The 18,470-nt window shown below is 40.3% G+C and overlaps 1 protein-coding gene and 1 long non-coding RNA gene across 2 annotated transcripts; both read right to left on the bottom strand.

Moving 5' to 3' along the window:
- Positions 1–8,952: 8,952 nt before the first annotated feature.
- On the bottom strand, positions 8,953–14,481 carry LOC119725211 (fibroblast growth factor receptor 1-like). The gene is made up of 8 exons (XM_038196574.1): positions 14,448–14,481; positions 14,226–14,358; positions 13,668–13,741; positions 12,877–13,125; positions 10,798–10,908; positions 10,370–10,557; positions 9,293–9,415; positions 8,953–9,087 (listed from the first exon to the last, which is right to left on the bottom strand). The coding sequence occupies exons 1-8, from the start codon at positions 14,479–14,481 to the stop codon at positions 8,953–8,955; spliced, it is 1,047 nt and encodes a 348-aa protein (XP_038052502.1).
- A 148-nt stretch (positions 14,482–14,629) lies between these two features.
- Positions 14,630–16,245, bottom strand: LOC119725217. Its single transcript, XR_005270688.1, has 3 exons — positions 16,175–16,245; positions 15,078–15,314; positions 14,630–14,691 (listed from the first exon to the last, which is right to left on the bottom strand). It is a non-coding gene; the product is annotated as an uncharacterized LOC119725217 (long non-coding RNA).
- Positions 16,246–18,470: the final 2,225 nt, after the last annotated feature.

Raw genomic sequence — 18,470 nt, 5'->3', positions numbered from 1 at the left:
GTGTCACAAAAGTTGAAATATCAAACATTGCAGACCTGCAGAGCAGATGCGAGCCTATGTAATACCAATTTCCGTCCGGTCTGTCCGTCCATCCGTCCGCATTCAGATTACTATGTTGAAGTTTTTGGTTCTAGCTAATTTGGTTAAAAAAAGGAATGCAGTTTACATGTTTGATCTTTATTAGGTTCATTTCATTGCTGTAAATTTTATGATTTTATTGAGGAATTTTAATTCAAGAAAATATTAAAGTTTTTATTTGTTACATGTACATGTTTATGTCAGTATAATATGTCCATGTATGCATTAATTTCCAAGCATTTGTATGTATGGGCTTGTGCTTCTGGTTTGATCTTTTAGTATTACAGGTTTGGAGTGGGGGTTGGGGTAAGGGTGGGGTAGGAATGTGTGGGGGAGGGTAGGGTGGGATGGGGTGGGGATATGGATTGGAATAGGGCTTACAGTGGGGTGTAGGGGTGCGTGGGGATCGGAAGAGGGTGTGGTAGGTGGGTTTGGGGTAGATGGGTGAAGTGGTCGGGTTTGGAGAGGGGCCAGGATATAGGGATTGGAGTAGTGGTTGGGGTTTGGGTGGGGATGTATGGGTGGATTGGGGATGTATGGGTGGGTATGGGTAGGGGGAGAATGGGGTGGGTGGTGATGTTGGGGTGGGGGAGGGGGAAGGAGATAGGGATTGGAGTTGGGGTGGGTTGGGGATGTGTAGGTGGTGGGTGGCGATGGGTAGGGGAGGATGGGGGTGGGTGTGGGTAGGGGGCGGGGGATGGGGTAAGGTTTGGAGGGGGTGATGGTGGTGTCGTTACATTTTTTGTTCTTCGTTTGTGGGGACTACATACGAGTTCTCCTATAATAACATGGGAACCAACGACGTTGTGGGGGTTGCAAAAGTCCCCATAACTAGGTCCTAATTACACTAACAATGGAAAACTTCCCCATAGCACGGTGACGGCTACCCATGTACATATGTATTTTTAAGGACATTTGTTGACTTTTTTGTTGGCATTTAAAAACTGACCCCTACACCTTGGCACATCATCCTGAATCCTGATCCCTTTCCATCATGCCCATCCACAACCCTACCTTCAGCCTCCCTTTCTGCCTTCGACAGCGCGCCATGGCGGCATTGCCGTTCTAGCTCTTCGTAGAAAAAAAAGCAAATTCATTGCTATCAACCCGATAACTATAGTACAAATATAAAATTGTGGATGGTCCACAATGGACAATAAAACTAGCTTTTCCGCGAAATTGGAATAATAATATATTTTTGAAGGAAAGTCTATCAATTTAGTTTATTTCAAAATGACTCAATACATTTTATATTACTAAAAAACTGAAACACGTCACCGTGACGTCATTCCACATTATAAATACTATTCACATAATCTAAGTACCCAACAACTTGTAAAACAATCGGACATTTCCAGTATGTATTTTTAAAAAATCAAACAAACAAAACCTTACGAACCTTAAGAACCTCTTACCAAAGAAGTTAAAATTTAGCATTATTCGTTCGCGAGATGTAAAGATGAGAGAAATAATACCAATTCGGTAAAAAAAAAAATCAGATGGTGACTCCTCTAAACATGAGTTTGAGCGAGAGAGTACGCTTTTCCCCACTATTTTAGTGACACCTTGCTAAATATAAAAAAGCCCATTAAATTAAATATTACTACTTCCTTTTGCGCACGACTAAATATTTTATAATCGGACTCAAAAAGGGAGTAAGATAAAGCACCACCAAAGCGAACAACACTCCTGCAATTTCACGACAAAACCAATACTTTTCTTTTGCTAATAAACGATAACTTGTACTTCCCTGTAAATTGTGTCGCAAAAGCTCAAAACTTGGGGACAGCGTGAATTTTTTTCCTTCTAAAAAATTACGTTCAATTTTTTGGCCCGATGAATAATAACGGTAGCACGATTCTAGATGTGAACTGTGCTCTTCAACGAATATAATTTTCTTCTTAACAGACATTCAAAAATGTTTTTATTGGCTTTTCCGCAGAGTTGCGAAAAAGAACTCCTTTCAGTTCTCCTTTTTTTTCCCCTTTCTTCTTCCTCTTCCCTCTCTTTTTTGTTAAATCCCAAATCCATCATGATTTTTGTACATTAAACTTTATTCAAAGTTGGCATAGGCATAGTCTTTATAGCAAAGCTGTGTCCAGAAGATTGACGTCGTGGTGAAGTTACGGGACATGATACTCCAGCCAATATTTACTTTCAGGGTGATTTATTATTAACTCAATTTACGAGGCAAATGGAACAGAGAAACATCAGCATGAAAAGCGTAAGGTATGTGAGTGAACAATGGAAAACGACGGAGTGCGCGAACTATGACATTCTGTTCACAGGCTGTCCATGCATAGAGGGCGCACTATAACTTTGCTAAAATATAGCCCTTTCTACACTTAGTTGGCAAACTGCATTTTTGCCAAACACGGGTTGCAAAACTATGGAAGGTCCAACACTGCAAAAATGAAAAAGAGTTATTAAAGAAAACTGAAACAGTATTTGATTGTTGGAAATATAACATTGTCAACAAACATACAACATTATTGCTACATTTGCCTTTTGACTATGTATTGGAGGCGAAATGAGGACGTTTTCTGGAAAAATAAGGCCGGACCCCGGCTTCAATTTATGTGCCTTGCTGCAGTCCCTATAAAATGGCGTCAATGTTTACAAACAAAAGAAACGTTAGTAGGAGCCCCCGACCGGTTTTTGTTAATGAACGAAATATGTTAGTGACTAATTACCCCAATACACATGACAATCTGAGCGCCTTCTGGCCTCCACAGCTCACTGGTTCGAGTGCATGATACAGAGATCGAGTGTCAGAATTATGCTCATCAAAATAAGCAGGCTTAGGCCCCAAAAAAAATATTCGGTCTCTGGTCAGACCAAAGTTCCGGAATTGACGCGGCCACGTGGCTTTTGGGTTGTTTTTTTTTTTTTTTTTTTGTTTCAAGCTTGGATTGTATAGACAAGGTGGGGTACTATTTTGCTTTTTTGGTGTCCTCATGTACATTGGTGTCCTCCATAATTTGCCTTGGTACTTTCGATCATTTGCCTTGGTGCAATTTCCCATTCCTTGGTGCTCTTTGGTAGAATAAAAAGTGAGGAGGTGCGGAAATAGAGGGCGCTGTTGGAGCTACCGCGGAACATTTTGGAAAAAAAAAAGATCGACGCGCATGATTAAAATCGACGCACGCGCTGACCAGAGACCGACTTATTTTTTTTGGCCTTAATCATATCAATACATACAGTGTATGTGCGGCCAGCAATGTCAATTCCGTCCGATGGCTTTAATCTGAATAACAGATAACTTTATATCCAAGAACATGCCGTGAATTTTTACCACGCCTTGGTGGCTTGTCTTTCCCCCTTCTGTAACCGCATGTGCAATGGACGTCTACCCTGTCATCAAATCGAAGATATTGATACGACTGCAACACTTGTTCTATGCGCGCAAGAAATCTCTCTACCGTTAATTCATCTACTCATAAAAACGGTTGAGGAATCGGGTAATTTAAATAACTGGATTGAAACACCAACCTTACTCTGTCGTCACCGGGGAGACCATCCGTCAACCTTTCCAAAATACTTTCAAAAATAGAACCAAGGCGTGGCAAAAACTCTCGCAATGATAGGTCTTCTATGTCCCTAAGCTGAACTCTATAATCATATGTCGTTGCTAGATGCTTCTTTACAAATTTCTCATTGACTTCTACAATATTGTTATAATCTTCTGTTCTCTCCACCCGAATCCTCTTCCTCGGTGGCTGATTCTCCTCGTCCTAGAAAATCGTCCTTGGCCGCTGCCCACGGATCATCATCATCCGAGTCGCCCTCGTCGTTACCGTACCTGTCTGTTTAGGAATCTTGCTCAGCCGGTACAATTGGATCAATCTCCGAGTCGCCGTCGTTGTTGCCGTACCCGACCGCTTGAGAATCTTGCTCAGCCGGTACTATCGGAGCATCCATTAAGTCGTCGTCGTTGGCGGATTGATCAGCTTTGAGTTCACCAAAATCCAAGATAATACCGAGCTCCTCGTCAGTTTGACAATTTTGTATTTCTCGGTAGATATCCATATTTGACGACGTTCAGCTTACACAATGTTGCGCAGTACGGGCTGTAGCTCTATGATGTCTTTATGCCATTTCTGTACAATTCATAAATGACCGAATGATCGGTAGTCCGACAGTTTCGTAGACTTTTTTACACGTACGAAACGCAGAGGTTAACAATAATTAGTGACGATATCCCTAAACAGTGATGTAGTGCCTTGATGCTGGGCCTTGGCCTTAAGGCTGCCTTAAGGCTGGATTTTAGGGCCTTGGCCTTGGCCTCGAGGCTTGAGGGCAAAAGCCTTGGCCTTGGCCTTGGCCTTGAGGGATCAGTGCCTTGCAATTTTGAGTCAAGGCTTTTCAAGGCCCATAGATTTTTGCATTTTCCAGATAAATCTGTTTGAAATTTTGCTGTGACCATTTTAACCGTGTTACCATGGAGGAGGCAAACACCCTATAGATTTGTGTGTTAGGCACACTTCCACTTTTATAGCATCACATTTTGTTACCATTGTAGTAGATTTGCTGCAACAATATTCTGTACACTTGTGGGGCTAATGAGATGATCACTTAAATTGTATACAATTATGGAATGGATCTGATTGGTTGTATATGTCTCCCTGATAAGTGCTAAAGATTTGCATGTATCTGTTTTAGATAATGCTAATATTTCTGACCATGTTGGCCCAGCAAATAAAAATTTCCCAAATCAGTTTCTTGGATCCCCCTTTTGTTACACTCTGGAGAATTGTGCGTCAATATATCGTTATTTTGTTTTAGTTAAACCATTTTCATGAAGACCTGAACTTATACTATAATAGATACAATGCAGTCATAAAACAGTGTATGCGAGCATGTTGATTGCAATTAAACACAAGTTGTTCTTCTTAATGAGCGATTCGTGATGATGTGTCATGTGACTATAATTAGTTCTATATTAGTGGTCATTTTATAAAACAGGGCCTTGGCCTTGGCCTTAGCCTTGAGGGTTAAGCCTTGGCCTTGGCCTCAACACTTGAGGGTCAAAGCCTTGGCCTTGGCCTTGGCCTTGGCTTTGAGGGTCAAAGCCTTGGCCTTGGCCTTGAGGGTCAAAGCCTTTGCTCCAACACTGTCCCTAAATATAGCTCGTGACAACATCTCTAAACTACATTGATACTTATTATGCCTCATATCACGGACCCCTTATTATCGATTGCTTCCAAACCGCACGGAGTGGTCAATAAACACTTCAGGCCATCTGTGCCAATTAAGTCTATTGTCCGAGGGATTATCCACTTACTGACCTCACGCGAGCGCACGGGCGCCACTTACAGTCCATTGTCCAAGGATTACCTACTGCCGGCCACACATATGGTCGTGTTCACTACCGTTCCCTCTGCGCCAGCAAATGAAGTTCGTAATAAAGGTCAAACGGTGCCAGAAATTTTTATATTTTTTCCATACATCATACAACCAAAGTACTGCACTAAGGGACAAACAAAACACTACGTGAGACAGACAAGACAAGTGTGGGAGACAAGGCCTAAATATTAATACACAAAATAATAACATTTCAATTCATGGGTAATGATTTAAGAGAATCATTTCAACTATTCCAGTTGCCTCTTAAGGTGCCTCGATGAATAACACAATTTTTTACGTTGACGTTCTGTTAAATTGAACGAACACATATCCCCTAGCACTACTTCGAGTGTTATATACATAAATGTTAGATGCTACGATAAAACAAGTATTAAAACAGGACGGGAGTAAATTATGCATAAATTTATACATTAATTGTCCTAAAATATAGTAATATAAGGTATTACATCGTAATATATTTAATTTTAGCAAATAATGGATCAGAATGATCACGATAACCAGCATTTAAAATTACACGAACTGCTCGTTTCTGTAAAGTAAGTAATTTTGTTACACTTAGATGGCAAACTACCCCAAGTCAATATTGAGTAATTTAAGTAAGTTTCTGTTTTAGCCTCTGAAGAAGAACTTGCTAAGTTCGCAACGTCAGGCCACATTAATTTTTAGATTTATATATTTCAGGTCCATCCAGTCAGTAAGCAGTTTGCAGCAGTCTTACTTTTTTTCATGTTTCAACTTCTCTGTTGCAGTATCCCTTCGTGGTGATCCTCCTTGCTGATATGTAAGTTTCATTGTGTTTTGTTTTGTTCCTTCTTTTGTCATTTCTGTTTTAGCCTCTGAAGAAGAACTTGCTAAGTTCGCAACGTCAGGCCACATTAATTTTTAGATTTATATATTTCAGGTCCATCCAGTCAGTAAGCAGTTTGCAGCAGTCTTACTTTTTTTCATGTTTCAACTTCTCTGTTGCAGTATCCCTTCGTGGTGATCTTCCTTGCTGATATGTAAGTTTCATTGTGTTTTGTTTTGTTCCTTCTTTTGTCATTTCTGTTTTAGCCTCTGAAGAAGAACTTGCTAAGTTCGCAACGTCAGGCCACATTAATTTTTAATTTAAGTAAGGTAAAACAAATGAATTATACAATGTTAATAAAATCTTACGGAAAGATAATATTTCAAACGATTCTTTATTCCAATGTTCTTTGATATTTTGGCCGCTAGTTCATCAATAGTTACACCCAGGAAGTTAGTTATCTTAACCTGACTAAGCCTTGAGTTATTCAAAATGAAAGGAACAGATTGTGTGTATATTTGTACTGATTGGCACAAAAATCATATAATTTGACATGGCGACATTAATACATAATTTATTTGCGAGACGTATGTACTGATCTCTTCAAGTTCCATATTAAGGTTAATAATTGCTTCATCTACAATATCGTGAGTATATAACAAACTTCATCAAATAAACAAAATGTTATATGGTGTCTGAGGTACTACATATATCATAAATATAAAGAAGAAATAGTAAGGTACTCAACATGGAACCCTGAGGTACCCCGCACGTAATGAATCGGCTAGTTGAAGTAACAGAGTGAAATGACACATACTGCTTTCTGTTACACAAATAACTTTTCAGTAGGTCCAAAGCTGTTCCCCGCACTCCGTAAATTCAAGTGACACACAGCATTTGATAATAGCGCTGTAGTAACTTGACATGAAAATATCTGAAAGTTTCTATCTTAAGATATAGCGTTTTGAAGTAATTAGATATCACAGTTTCTCGTTGGTGTCGTCGGTGATGTTATCTTCGTATATGCTTTCCTCAAGGTCGGTGATGATGATATAGTCCTTAAAAAAATGAAATAACATTATGTTACGTGAGTTACATTTATGTGTTGAAAACTATGGCAAAAGACATTTTATATGCACTGAATGATTTAATTCTGCAGGTTTTATAATGATGCAGTACGTTGGTTCTGGTGTATTTCTTGTTTACCAAAAACTCGTGTATGTTACTCCTCGCTTCTAATAACCTGTCCCGGATCCAACGCAGCATGAATATCTAGCTAGCAGTCTGCTGCTCTGTGATTTTCAATCTCATTCAAGGGATACATGTATTCTCATCGTCATTTAATGTTTACGGAGAAAGACCTTTTGGCGCGCCGCAGGGTTGGGATAGTGCTGCACCAATTATTCCTGCTAACATTAAAATATTGGTCCCTCCTCTTTAGCTATGTTATATCGACCAAGTCCTGTGATAGCTAATAGAAAACTCCAATTTTCTGATAGCTGATCGTGTGTCACTTACTGCATCTTCAGACACCATGTCGTCCAATTGCTGATACAGACTCTGAAAGCTGGGTCGGTCTTTGGGACTCTTCTGCCAACAGCTGCACATCATGTCATACCTGAAACAAACAACAACCACTTTTTAAATCTCCATGTCTACTTTGAAATTTCCTATCTTCAAAGGGTAATGGCATTAAAATTGAAGTATTCCGAGAGTTCCGCATAAACCGACAATACTTACAGCTGCTTCTTGCATTGTCGAGGCTTCGGCATACGATAGCCCTGTTGTAATTGGCTAATCATTGTCTTTGCTCTCAACAGCGGATACGGCCGCGCACCTGTCGGAAATAGAGGTGTATTTAAACATTTGACTGTAGAGACTCGCCACGGTATACAATTTCAGCCAACATGGTCAAAAATCTTTATTGTGACAATGTTTTAAAAAAATCGTTCGGAACATGCACACATTCTGCAAACACCTTTAATCGCGGACCTTCTATTTAACCCCTTTTGTTTATAATCGAGCATTTTAGGACGATACCCGTTATGTATTGTATACGCACATCAAAAGTGGACCTATTGTCCTCTATTGTTCAAGGTGCACAATTTGAATTTTCATGTATGTATATATATATATCAAGTATCAAGAATGCGACTGACTTAGTGAGTCACGTACACCTCTGAGCTCAATCACAATACAAATATTCACGTTCCAGATCCCTAAGCTCATCTTATCCATGCAAGTCACACAGCAATCTCATCCTTGCCAATCACATTCTTGTCTTGGAAAATGCCTGCTGGTCGCAAAACTAAGTCTACGATGTCGCCAAATTATCCACCTCTTTTACTGCCTAGCTCCCCATCTTTGTTTTATTCAGCTTCATTACATTATGACTTTACTGCGTTTGATTCGTCTGTCTTTCGTTTGCGTGTCTGACTGTTTCTTTTGGGTTTTTTTATGTTTCGTTTACGTTGAACAATTTGTTCAGGCTGTTCCACCTACAAACCTTGGCTGAAGTGAACAGGTATATGCTCCTTAATTATTAACCTTGATTTAACAAATTAGTTGTTAAGTATTATTTTATAATTGCCTTCATAATTTGTCCTTACTTTAATATTACTGTAGTGTACTTTATGTCATCTGACTTTGTTTGTTTTTTCAGAGAGTGCAAAATACATGTCTAATAAATTGATAAAATTAAATTAGAATTAAATACGAATTTATGTTACAGTCTTGTACTTACCAAGTGTCACAATCTCCCACAGCAGGATCCCGAAAGACCATACATCACTCTTTGTTGTGTACACGTCATCAAAAATGGATTCCAACGCCATCCAACGCATTGGAAGAGGACCCTGCGGACAGGTAAGTCTATTGTGAATGTTTTCAATTTTCAAGTTCTATGTTGGAACTGTTTTAAGCTAAAACTGTGATCTCGCAATGCTGTCGTTTGACAATTGTGCGGCTCGTATCAAATAGATGTATACAGTGTGCAAGTTTGATGATGTCTCGTTTGGACGGATCTATATAGATATTGCTGAACCTGTATTCATATGGTACCTGTGATTCTCGATGGTAGATGCGGGTGTTCATAACGTCACGGGCCAGTCCAAAATCAGACACTTTGCACACCATATCTTCTCCCACCAGCACGTTACGAGCGGCAAGGTCACGATGCACATACTGAAAAAAATAATAATGCAACGGAAAATCTAAATAAATCCACTCATTATACCAACAAGCAGCTTGGTGTAAAACAAACTAAGAAGCAAATGCAGAAAGTAAGATTGTCTCTGATCTCAAAAAGATCATTCTTGATGGTCTTGTGTCATCTTACTTTCTATCTCATTGAGTGACTGACAATGTTTTGTTACTTATGTTACCCATCTCACCGACTTTGGTGGAATTTACTCCCAGTAACGAGCACAGGAACGCTTGGCCTTTTACCCTGACAAGCTGTTACAACCGATAATGTAACAACAATTGACTGATACTGTTTCACTAGTAACCGATAATGTAACAAAAATTGACCGACAGTGTAAATGTTACTACACTATCAGTACATTTTTGTTACATTATCGGTTAGGACTGATAATGTCACAACAATGGACTGTTAATTAGAATAGCACTTTCTACTACATTATTAGTCATTTTTTTGTAACTTTATTGGTTAGTGATCCAGTATCGGTCAATTGTTGTTACATTATCGGTTGGTTATTACATTATCAGTTGTAACGCAGCCCACCACCTGAATTTTGTGGTAGATGAAATACTTGACCTAATATACAAGCTTTCCAAACTTATAACTAATCGTGCCCGACGAAGAACCCATTGGTCATAGACGGATAGGATGTTGCTCCTCTATGCCTCTTAGAATAAACGCAGTTGCCAACACCGAAATTTGGATGCACCCAAGATCAGCATAATTAACGAGTGCACCGGTTCTATAAGCGTAGTAGAGAAAAAATAGATCGATTCACATAATGTGCCGCCCAGTATAGTAGTGACTTCTGATTTGACTATCACATCCGTGATTGGTGTGGCATTGGATTTCACGTGCGCAGTGACCGTGGCATACTGATAATCGATATTTCAATGACCATGTGTACCAATAATCGATATATTGATTTGTTTTACCTTTAGTGAGGATATATAAGCCATTCCATTTGCCACATCCCATGCAAACTTGACCAATGTCCTAGACAGTGATTTGCTCAAGCCAGGTAGGTTGGAGTAACCTGTCCCTGGGTCCTTGTCTCGATACTCCATCAGAACACTCTTCAGGTCACCCTTAGCAAGGTACTCAACGATCACGTACACGGGATCTAGAATAAATCACATAAGTGGCTCAAGTCGGTCACAACTCATTTTGTGTAGGTGGCTGTACTCTTTATCTCTTCCAAATCACCAGCCCAGGGTCACAAGACTTATTGGTAATCCCTCCAATACTCGGAAAAGGGAACACCCAAATGGAAACTGGAGGTGAAAATGTCAGCCTGTAATGATCTTCTGCCACAGATTTAGTCAGAATGGAATCGGACTTTTCGGTGAAATTTTTCATATACCTTTTTCTATACAATATCCCAGCAGCTTGACCACGTTTGGATGAGAGCCAACTGTGTTCATCACCTGCAACTCGGCCACAAGCTCTTTCTTGGCGTGTCTGTCGGCGCCCTCTGTATATAAATCGATTAGACAGTTATTAAAAGCCTAGAAACGAGAAGTTTCCAGATCGCCGCTTCATCACATGAAAGCCTTGAATGTCCCAACCACTTGAAGCCTTGGCCTCACGTCACATGAATCCTTTCGTCGAGAAGGGGCCTATTTTGGGTCGATTTACCAATGACAGGGACCAAGGGGCCAAAGCCAAACACAATCAAAGGTCTGGAAGATCCAGTGGAAAGACACAGCCTACTCATGCTACCGGGTTATACCGGTTCATACCATAGACTAGCAGTATGTCAATGAAGACAAGACACTCTTTGCGATAATCCACATTGTTGGTTATAAAATATATGCAGTGGCGTAGCCAGGAATTTTTCAGTGGGGGGGGGGGGCGCTGGGGGGCTGGAACATTTCATGGGGGGCGTCATGTAGGGGCGTCAATCGCTTCTCAAAAGTGGGGGGGGGCGAAGCGCGAAGCCCTTACGGCGTGGGGGTTCGGGGCCCGAACAAAAATGGATTCTAGATGTTCTGTGGTGTGATCTGAAGCAATTTCTTACCACTTTCCTCCATGCTTTAACTAATATTTTCTTAGCAAAAGATAATTATTTGAACATCGTTTTCGAGGTTGAAGTCATTGAATCAGCTATCGGTATTCTGAGCTATAGGCGTGGGGTTCGAGGCCCGCTTAAGGGCCCCGAAAAAAAATGGATTCTCGATGCTCTGTGGTGTGATCTGAGGCAATTTCTTACCACTTTAACCAATAATTATCTTAGCACAAAAAAAATAATTTAAACATAATTTTCGAGGTTTTCTCAGCTAAAGGTATACGAAAATTTTGTGAACATTGTTTTTGAGGTTGGAGCCATTGAATCAGCTACCAGAATTCTGAGCTATAGGCGTGGGGTTCGGGGCCCTCTTAAGGGCCTCCAAAAATTTGGATTCTAAATGCTCTGTGGTGCTATCTGAGGCAATTTCTGACCACTTTAACCAATATTTTCTAAGCAAAAGATACATTGTAGTACATAATAGGGCCCTGTAAATGAGACACGAGTTCAAAAATCTGGGGGGGGACATTTGATATTGTGTCCCCCACCCTTCAAAAAGTGGGGGGGACCAATCCCCCTGTCCCCCCAGGATTGACGCCCATGGCGTCATGTAGATCAATGATAATTCGCCCCCCCCCCCCTGGCTACGCCACTGATTTCAAGGATTTTTAATTGGTCTATTATTATTATTTAGCTTATATGAATGGAGGAAAAAGTTTGTGCGTGGCCGATTCGCGTGATATCGCTGACTGAAACTGTGTGACCCACGGACCACCTGTCTATAATACGTGTTCCGTGGTGTGAGCGAGCAGTGCAGTGGGTGTTAATACGCATTTTAGATTATCATTATGCGCGATGTCACGCCGGTTGTCAGCTTACTGGTCCGCGGTCGCCGGTCGAAGGGTCGTTTCTCAGTGGTCATCATGTGGATTATTCGCGACTATTTAGATTTAGATCAATGATAATTTTTTTAGAAACTCAAAATCTCAGTGGGGTGGGGCGACTGGGGGGCGACAAGGTTTCATGGGGGCGGTCGCCCCCCCCCACCCCCCCCCCCCCCCTGGCTACGCCACTGAATATATGCAACGATCGACTTTTAGTGCACTTGTTTTTTAAGCTTTCGAGCTCCACCATGAACACTCAAACACGTGTCTTTCACAAGAAACTGTCCCTCTGGACTAGTTGGAAAGAGCTGTAGGCAGCATGTAAGTTAGAAGGGCGGAAGGTGCTTACAAATAGGGAAAGCAATACAGATACCATTTAAATTTAAGCGACAAAAAGCAAATTTGATCAAGTAAAGACCAATAGGTGTTTAATCAATATGTTGCTGTGATTGTCATCAAGACAAATCACTTTACAGTATGCATCCAAAAAATCTCTCCAATGCACAAAGCCCCGATTTGTTGAATGACATTACTATAAATGACAACAAACCTTTCACGGTTTTAACGGCAACCTTCGTTTCTTTTCCGACTTCCTCGATCCCAAGTGCCTTTCCCAAAAGCACTCTGCCGAACTGCCCTCGTCCCAGCTCATTCTCGATCACCAGAAGATCTCGTGAGAAAGAGAGTTCCTTTCCTACATTGCCGTACTCCACGTCGTTTGATGCCTCCGGCTCAACGCTGTCTTCATTGGGAACACTCTCGCGTACCTCCGCTGTGGCAATTTTGTGCAGTGGAATGTCTGAAACACATTTTTAGATTTACTCAATTTTAAAATTGAATTTGAGACATACATCTGGCAAGTACAACTTGAAAATGCTCATCTAGTGCAGTGCAGAACATACTAACAATAATTCGATGTTATTATCCCATACACATGTTTACCATCCAAAGTCGCTGTCGGATTCGAGCCGGACCCTGATGATTTGATCTGACATTGTGTCACTTCCAAGCCGTTTGACATAGAAAGTGTCTTAATATATATTCGAAAATTGATACACTGTCCGGGAAGTGATTTAGGTCAAAGCTGACCAAGACGCAGGATTAATTCAGAAAAAGGGAAGTTAAAAAGAGTACATGATTTACTAACCGTCATGGCACAATACATCGGTGTAGTGGTTTTTTTTTTATTTCAACAATCTTTTTTAAATTTGCCTCTGAAGAAGATCTTGGTAAGATAGGACCGTCAGACCCCTTTCATTAATTATTTGACTTTTTCCTACCCATTTTCTCAATTTCGTTCATTATTGTCCTTTTTTACAGCATCTACTCTCTGGTGCTTACCGTTCGGATGATGGTGATCACTGGCAGGCAGTGGCGAGTTGTGATTGTCTGCTCCTTGTGATACAATGTCATTTCTGAAAGAAAAATAATGATGAACAGAAATGGTCTCTACCCCCTTGTCACTGTAGAGCTTGAAAACGCCCTATTTATTACTCGCTGTGGGCTGTAGCGTCCAAACCAGCCAGAACACTCTCCGGTTTTATTGATCTTTTCAGTGAATAAACACAAAGTATCGCAATGTCTTACAGGTGCTGATGGGTTATACTTTAATCAAGTTAACTGTTATTGGTTCATGCTTAAAACCGGTAGGTTGATGCTGGGTTTTCCAAAAACAGCTTTTCTTAATTACAACAAAAACTGTCAGATTGGTACTTTTTATCCTTCTGTCTGGGTGCGATAATAGACATAAGTTTATTGAAGGAAAATTAATGTACCTTAAAAGCTGTGTTATGAAGCCTATTTCAAAACGTCTAGTAACGGAAAATCACAACTTAGGGTTTCAAACTTTCACAGAAAATATTAGTCTCTGCCTCAACGTAGCCTTTTACATTGACTTACATGCCATCTTGTACGCCGGTTTCCAATGGTCTCTGACGACGTCTCCATATGACAATAGCAATACCACAAGCGACACCCACAATGACAAAGGCTGCCAATACAAGTCCAATAATGATGCCTACAGGATAGGAAGCTGTAAGACAACATGAGCTTTATTATGTCAGTTTTCGTAATCAATCAGTACATTTTGGCCTATGTTATCCTTTGTTATATCTTGCGGACTCTCTGAATGGCCTCTATCAAGTGATAACTGCATCGTCAAGTTTTTGAAACAAAAAACCACAAAGCCAAGGTTTTCATATATGTAAGGTTATCTGGTAAATGATCATGTTGTAAAGGCGCACTTAATATATTAAATCTAATTCATTTTCAATGTTGCAAAACTTACCTTGCTTCCTGGAGGAGTCTGTGGTACTGGTGCTTTGAATTAATCCGTCTGTTGTTGGTAGCGATACACGAGCAAAACCTTTGAAATGTAAACCGAGATATTTGATTAGATAATGAGATTCCTCAATGAAATTCCAATCTGAAACTAAATCTTTCGCCGTACACTAAATTGCTTGACAAAGAATGGCATTGTCAGGAATGTTTTGACGGGAGTTTCATTGAAAAAAAAATGTTCAAAATGGAATAAATTGTTCCAACTGATATTATAGGGCCTGGATGAATTATAAACAGTTTAAATTAATGTGACAGAAAACTTGAAATAGAAAATTGCATTTATTTGTCGTCGACAGTAGGATCGCTCGAGAATAAATGAATTTTATTTTTTTAGTGGAAGGACTTTTTAAAGAAAATCACCAAGTTAAATTATTTGATTTCTTTAATTGCATTGGACGAAAACTCAGTCACCTGGGCAAAGCGGTTCTTCAAGTTTCTGTGACCCAGTTCCAATCGTATTTGTGACATTACAGCTGACCTCTGTGCAGTAATTGTCATCAACATTAAACCCCAGGGTTTTACCAGTAGGCGCGTTAGGCTTGGTGCCATTTAGAATGATGTAATATTCGATGTGTCTGAGTGGATTGGCATCTGCGTCACAAGTGATGATTCCGTCCCTGTATGTCAGGGATGTTACCAGCGGAGAAACTGTAAAAGAAAAATATATATTATTAGCCTAATTAAAACTTCTCAACATTTAAGCCTTCTCTGTCACGGCCAATAATAATTTTCACACTGATCAAAAAAGAGAGCCTGAAGTCTTGATCTCTGTAACATATTTCTCGAAAGCCTTTGAGCAAGATACTACTGCGATTGAAGCAACATGCCGTCTAACATTTTGGATTTGTGTATGTACATCTGGGTTGAAGGTAATGTACAACATATGCAAACATCAAAAATCTTCCAAATTATTATGAAATGCTTTCTAGACCGTAAGGGAATAATAATATCAAGCATCCTGTAAAATCATGGCACCTGGTATGATGTCATTTTCAAGAAAATGGAATTGTGTGTATTAATTTCCAATGATTGTTGGCCCACCACCGACGGAAAATGACTTTGTTTTTCGAATATCGTCCCTAATCCACCAAATTTAGTTAGTGCACATTTTGTTTGCAATCAGTTACACATACGTGAACGGATACAAACCAGATGACCTGACAACTCCCTGACTTTAGTAAATTGCTCTTTTTCGTCTGAAGTAGAGTCAGAAAAATAGACTATAAGTAGAGCGTCTGTTTCTTTTTTCCGGCATACGTGATCACAAAACTGTAGACAAGTCATCAGTGTAAACAATATTTGCTTTTTGTTCAGATCTTCAGAATCATACACTACATTTAATTGATTTTCATTCGCTCTTATTCAGATGTCTTTGTGTAGGTGATATTAGTTTACCAAACGTTAAGATGTGCTTTCATACAATTTGTATGTATATACAAATTAATCAACTTTTTCAGAACGCTATTCCAAGTAATACAGCAATTACAATATAAATATAAATAACTTACACAGAACATTGAGGGAAATGAATTCAGACTGTGTAGTTTGAGGTCCTATTGTGCGACATTCTATCCAGCCCCCATCATCACGTCGTGTTGGGATGAATGGGCTGCATATACTCTGTGTATCTGTTGCCTCACCATCAGGTGGAATCGTTTCGGTGTCAGGTGTAAGAGGATTGCCGTCGTTAAACCAGTCTATGGACACCCGTGGTATAGCTCCCAGGGCTCTGCAGGAAAGTGTGACGTCAGTATACTCTGTCACGGTCACTATTGCACCAGAGAATTTGTCTACACCATCAACAGCTATGGTGAGACTGGTGGCAGGAGCTGCATGAACAGAAACATATAAACAGTTAATATTATTTGATCTTAACATTTCTTACACCTTCTGTCGTCCAAAGCAATACGCGACCAACACCTTTGAAATGTAAACCGAGAATATGTATAGTGAGAATTGTGATCAAGTAATGAATTTCAAAAGAAAATTCCAATCTCAAACTCATATTTTGTTTTACTTATAGAAAATTTCTGACACAGAATGACAATGGCGAGGTTTTATGGAAGTAAATGTTAAAAGAAATGAATGTCTCATCAACTCAGATGTTACAGCCGGGACAAATTAATTTATGTGAAAAGAGTGCGGAAATTGAATATCACAAAAGCATACAGATGCTCAGAAGAAATAAATTATGAGTGTTTTTAATTAAAAGATACAACTAAATTGCATCATGTGAATTCTTTAATTACAATCGACGAAAACTCACCTGGGCAAAGCGGTTCTTCAAGTTTCCGTGACCCAGTTCCAATCGCATTTGTGATATTACAGCTGACCTCAGTGCAGTAATTGTCCTCGAAATTGAATGGCATGGTTTTACCCGTAGGTGAGCTAGGCTTGGTGCCATTTAGAATGATGTAATACTCAACGTGTCTGAGTGGATTGGCATCTGCGTCACAAGTGATGATTCCGTCCCTGAATTTCAGGGATGTTACCACCGGAGAAGCTGTAAAAAGAAAAATACATTGACTTATTTCAAGTACAACTTTTCAACATTGAAGTCTGCTCTGTAACGACCATAAATAATTTTCAAACTGAAAAAAAAAATACCCCCCAAAAACAGAGAGTCTGATGTTTTGATCCCTGTAACATAATTCTCGGAAGTCTTTTGAGCAAGATACTACTGCGACTGAAACGACATACTGTCTGACATTTTGGATTTGTATACTTTGGCGAAAGTGTTCTATAAACATGTAGGCTGGTTAGGAGACAGCACAATTTGGGGATATTCCCCCAGTGAGCAATGTCACTCCCCGCCCTGCAAACAGGACGCTGGGATACTCTGATGAATTCACGCTCTGATTGGTTGGATTTTACGTCACAAGTGACCTGCGCGTCATCAAGGTCATGACTCTGCAAGGTTTGAAACGGCCGTTAAGACTGATTCATTACTCTTGTATTCCAGTTTAATAGAGATTTTTTTCTCGTTGAAAAGCGTAATAATGTTGGAAACTCTGTAAAACTTATCTGTGTTGTAAATTTACAATTCCCGTCACTCGCTCAGGCTCCGTTTCGAATCACGAACGGTCGGATTGCATTATGCGACGCTCAAAATTTTGTCCACATGGTCCGCAAAGAAACAGAAATCACATCCGGTATGGATTGTGCGCAATTCTATAGGAAGTTTTCGGATAGCATTTGCGCACATAGTCTAACTGCGGTCTTGAACAGCTGCAGCCAGATGCTTTATACAAAGGTCATAGGCCACTTCCTTCACAAGATTCTGTGAAGCTCATCAGAGTATCCCAGCGTCCTGTTTGCAGGGCGGGGGGTACGAGCGAAGACTGCGCGCAGATATGTGATTGGCTGCGCGTCGCCCAGCATTGTTCTGTGTGCTGTGGAGACGTACACACGTGGTTAGGGCCCTGTCACACTTCTGCGTATCCTAATTCCTTATGAGTTGCGCATTGACTTTTTTTCATACGCAGTCGTACGCACAATACGCACCTCATATGCATCTCTATCGTTTTATGTAAGTTTTATGTACGCAGGCATACGCATGGTACGGCCCAGTACGCTGGATAGCTTTGGGCATGCACAAAACTACGCTGCGTACGCTGTTACGCAGGTCATAAGTTATAAATACGCAGCGGCGCAATGATCCCGCATCGGTCGAGCGCGGTACGAGTACGCTATGTGTTCGTGAGGGATAAGCCGTTCATACGCGGCAATACGCTGACCTCCTATATTAAACGTATACATAGCGACGTATTGCACGAATAAGTACCGCTCGTCCTGCGAGCGGGC

This window comes from Patiria miniata, unplaced genomic scaffold (genome assembly GCF_015706575.1).
Source record: "Patiria miniata isolate m_02_andy unplaced genomic scaffold, ASM1570657v1 HiC_scaffold_18, whole genome shotgun sequence".
Classification (NCBI taxonomy): domain Eukaryota; kingdom Metazoa; phylum Echinodermata; class Asteroidea; order Valvatida; family Asterinidae; genus Patiria; species Patiria miniata.
The sequence above is the reverse complement of the archived record's forward strand: the minus strand, read 5'-3'. Positions and strand labels throughout refer to the sequence as shown.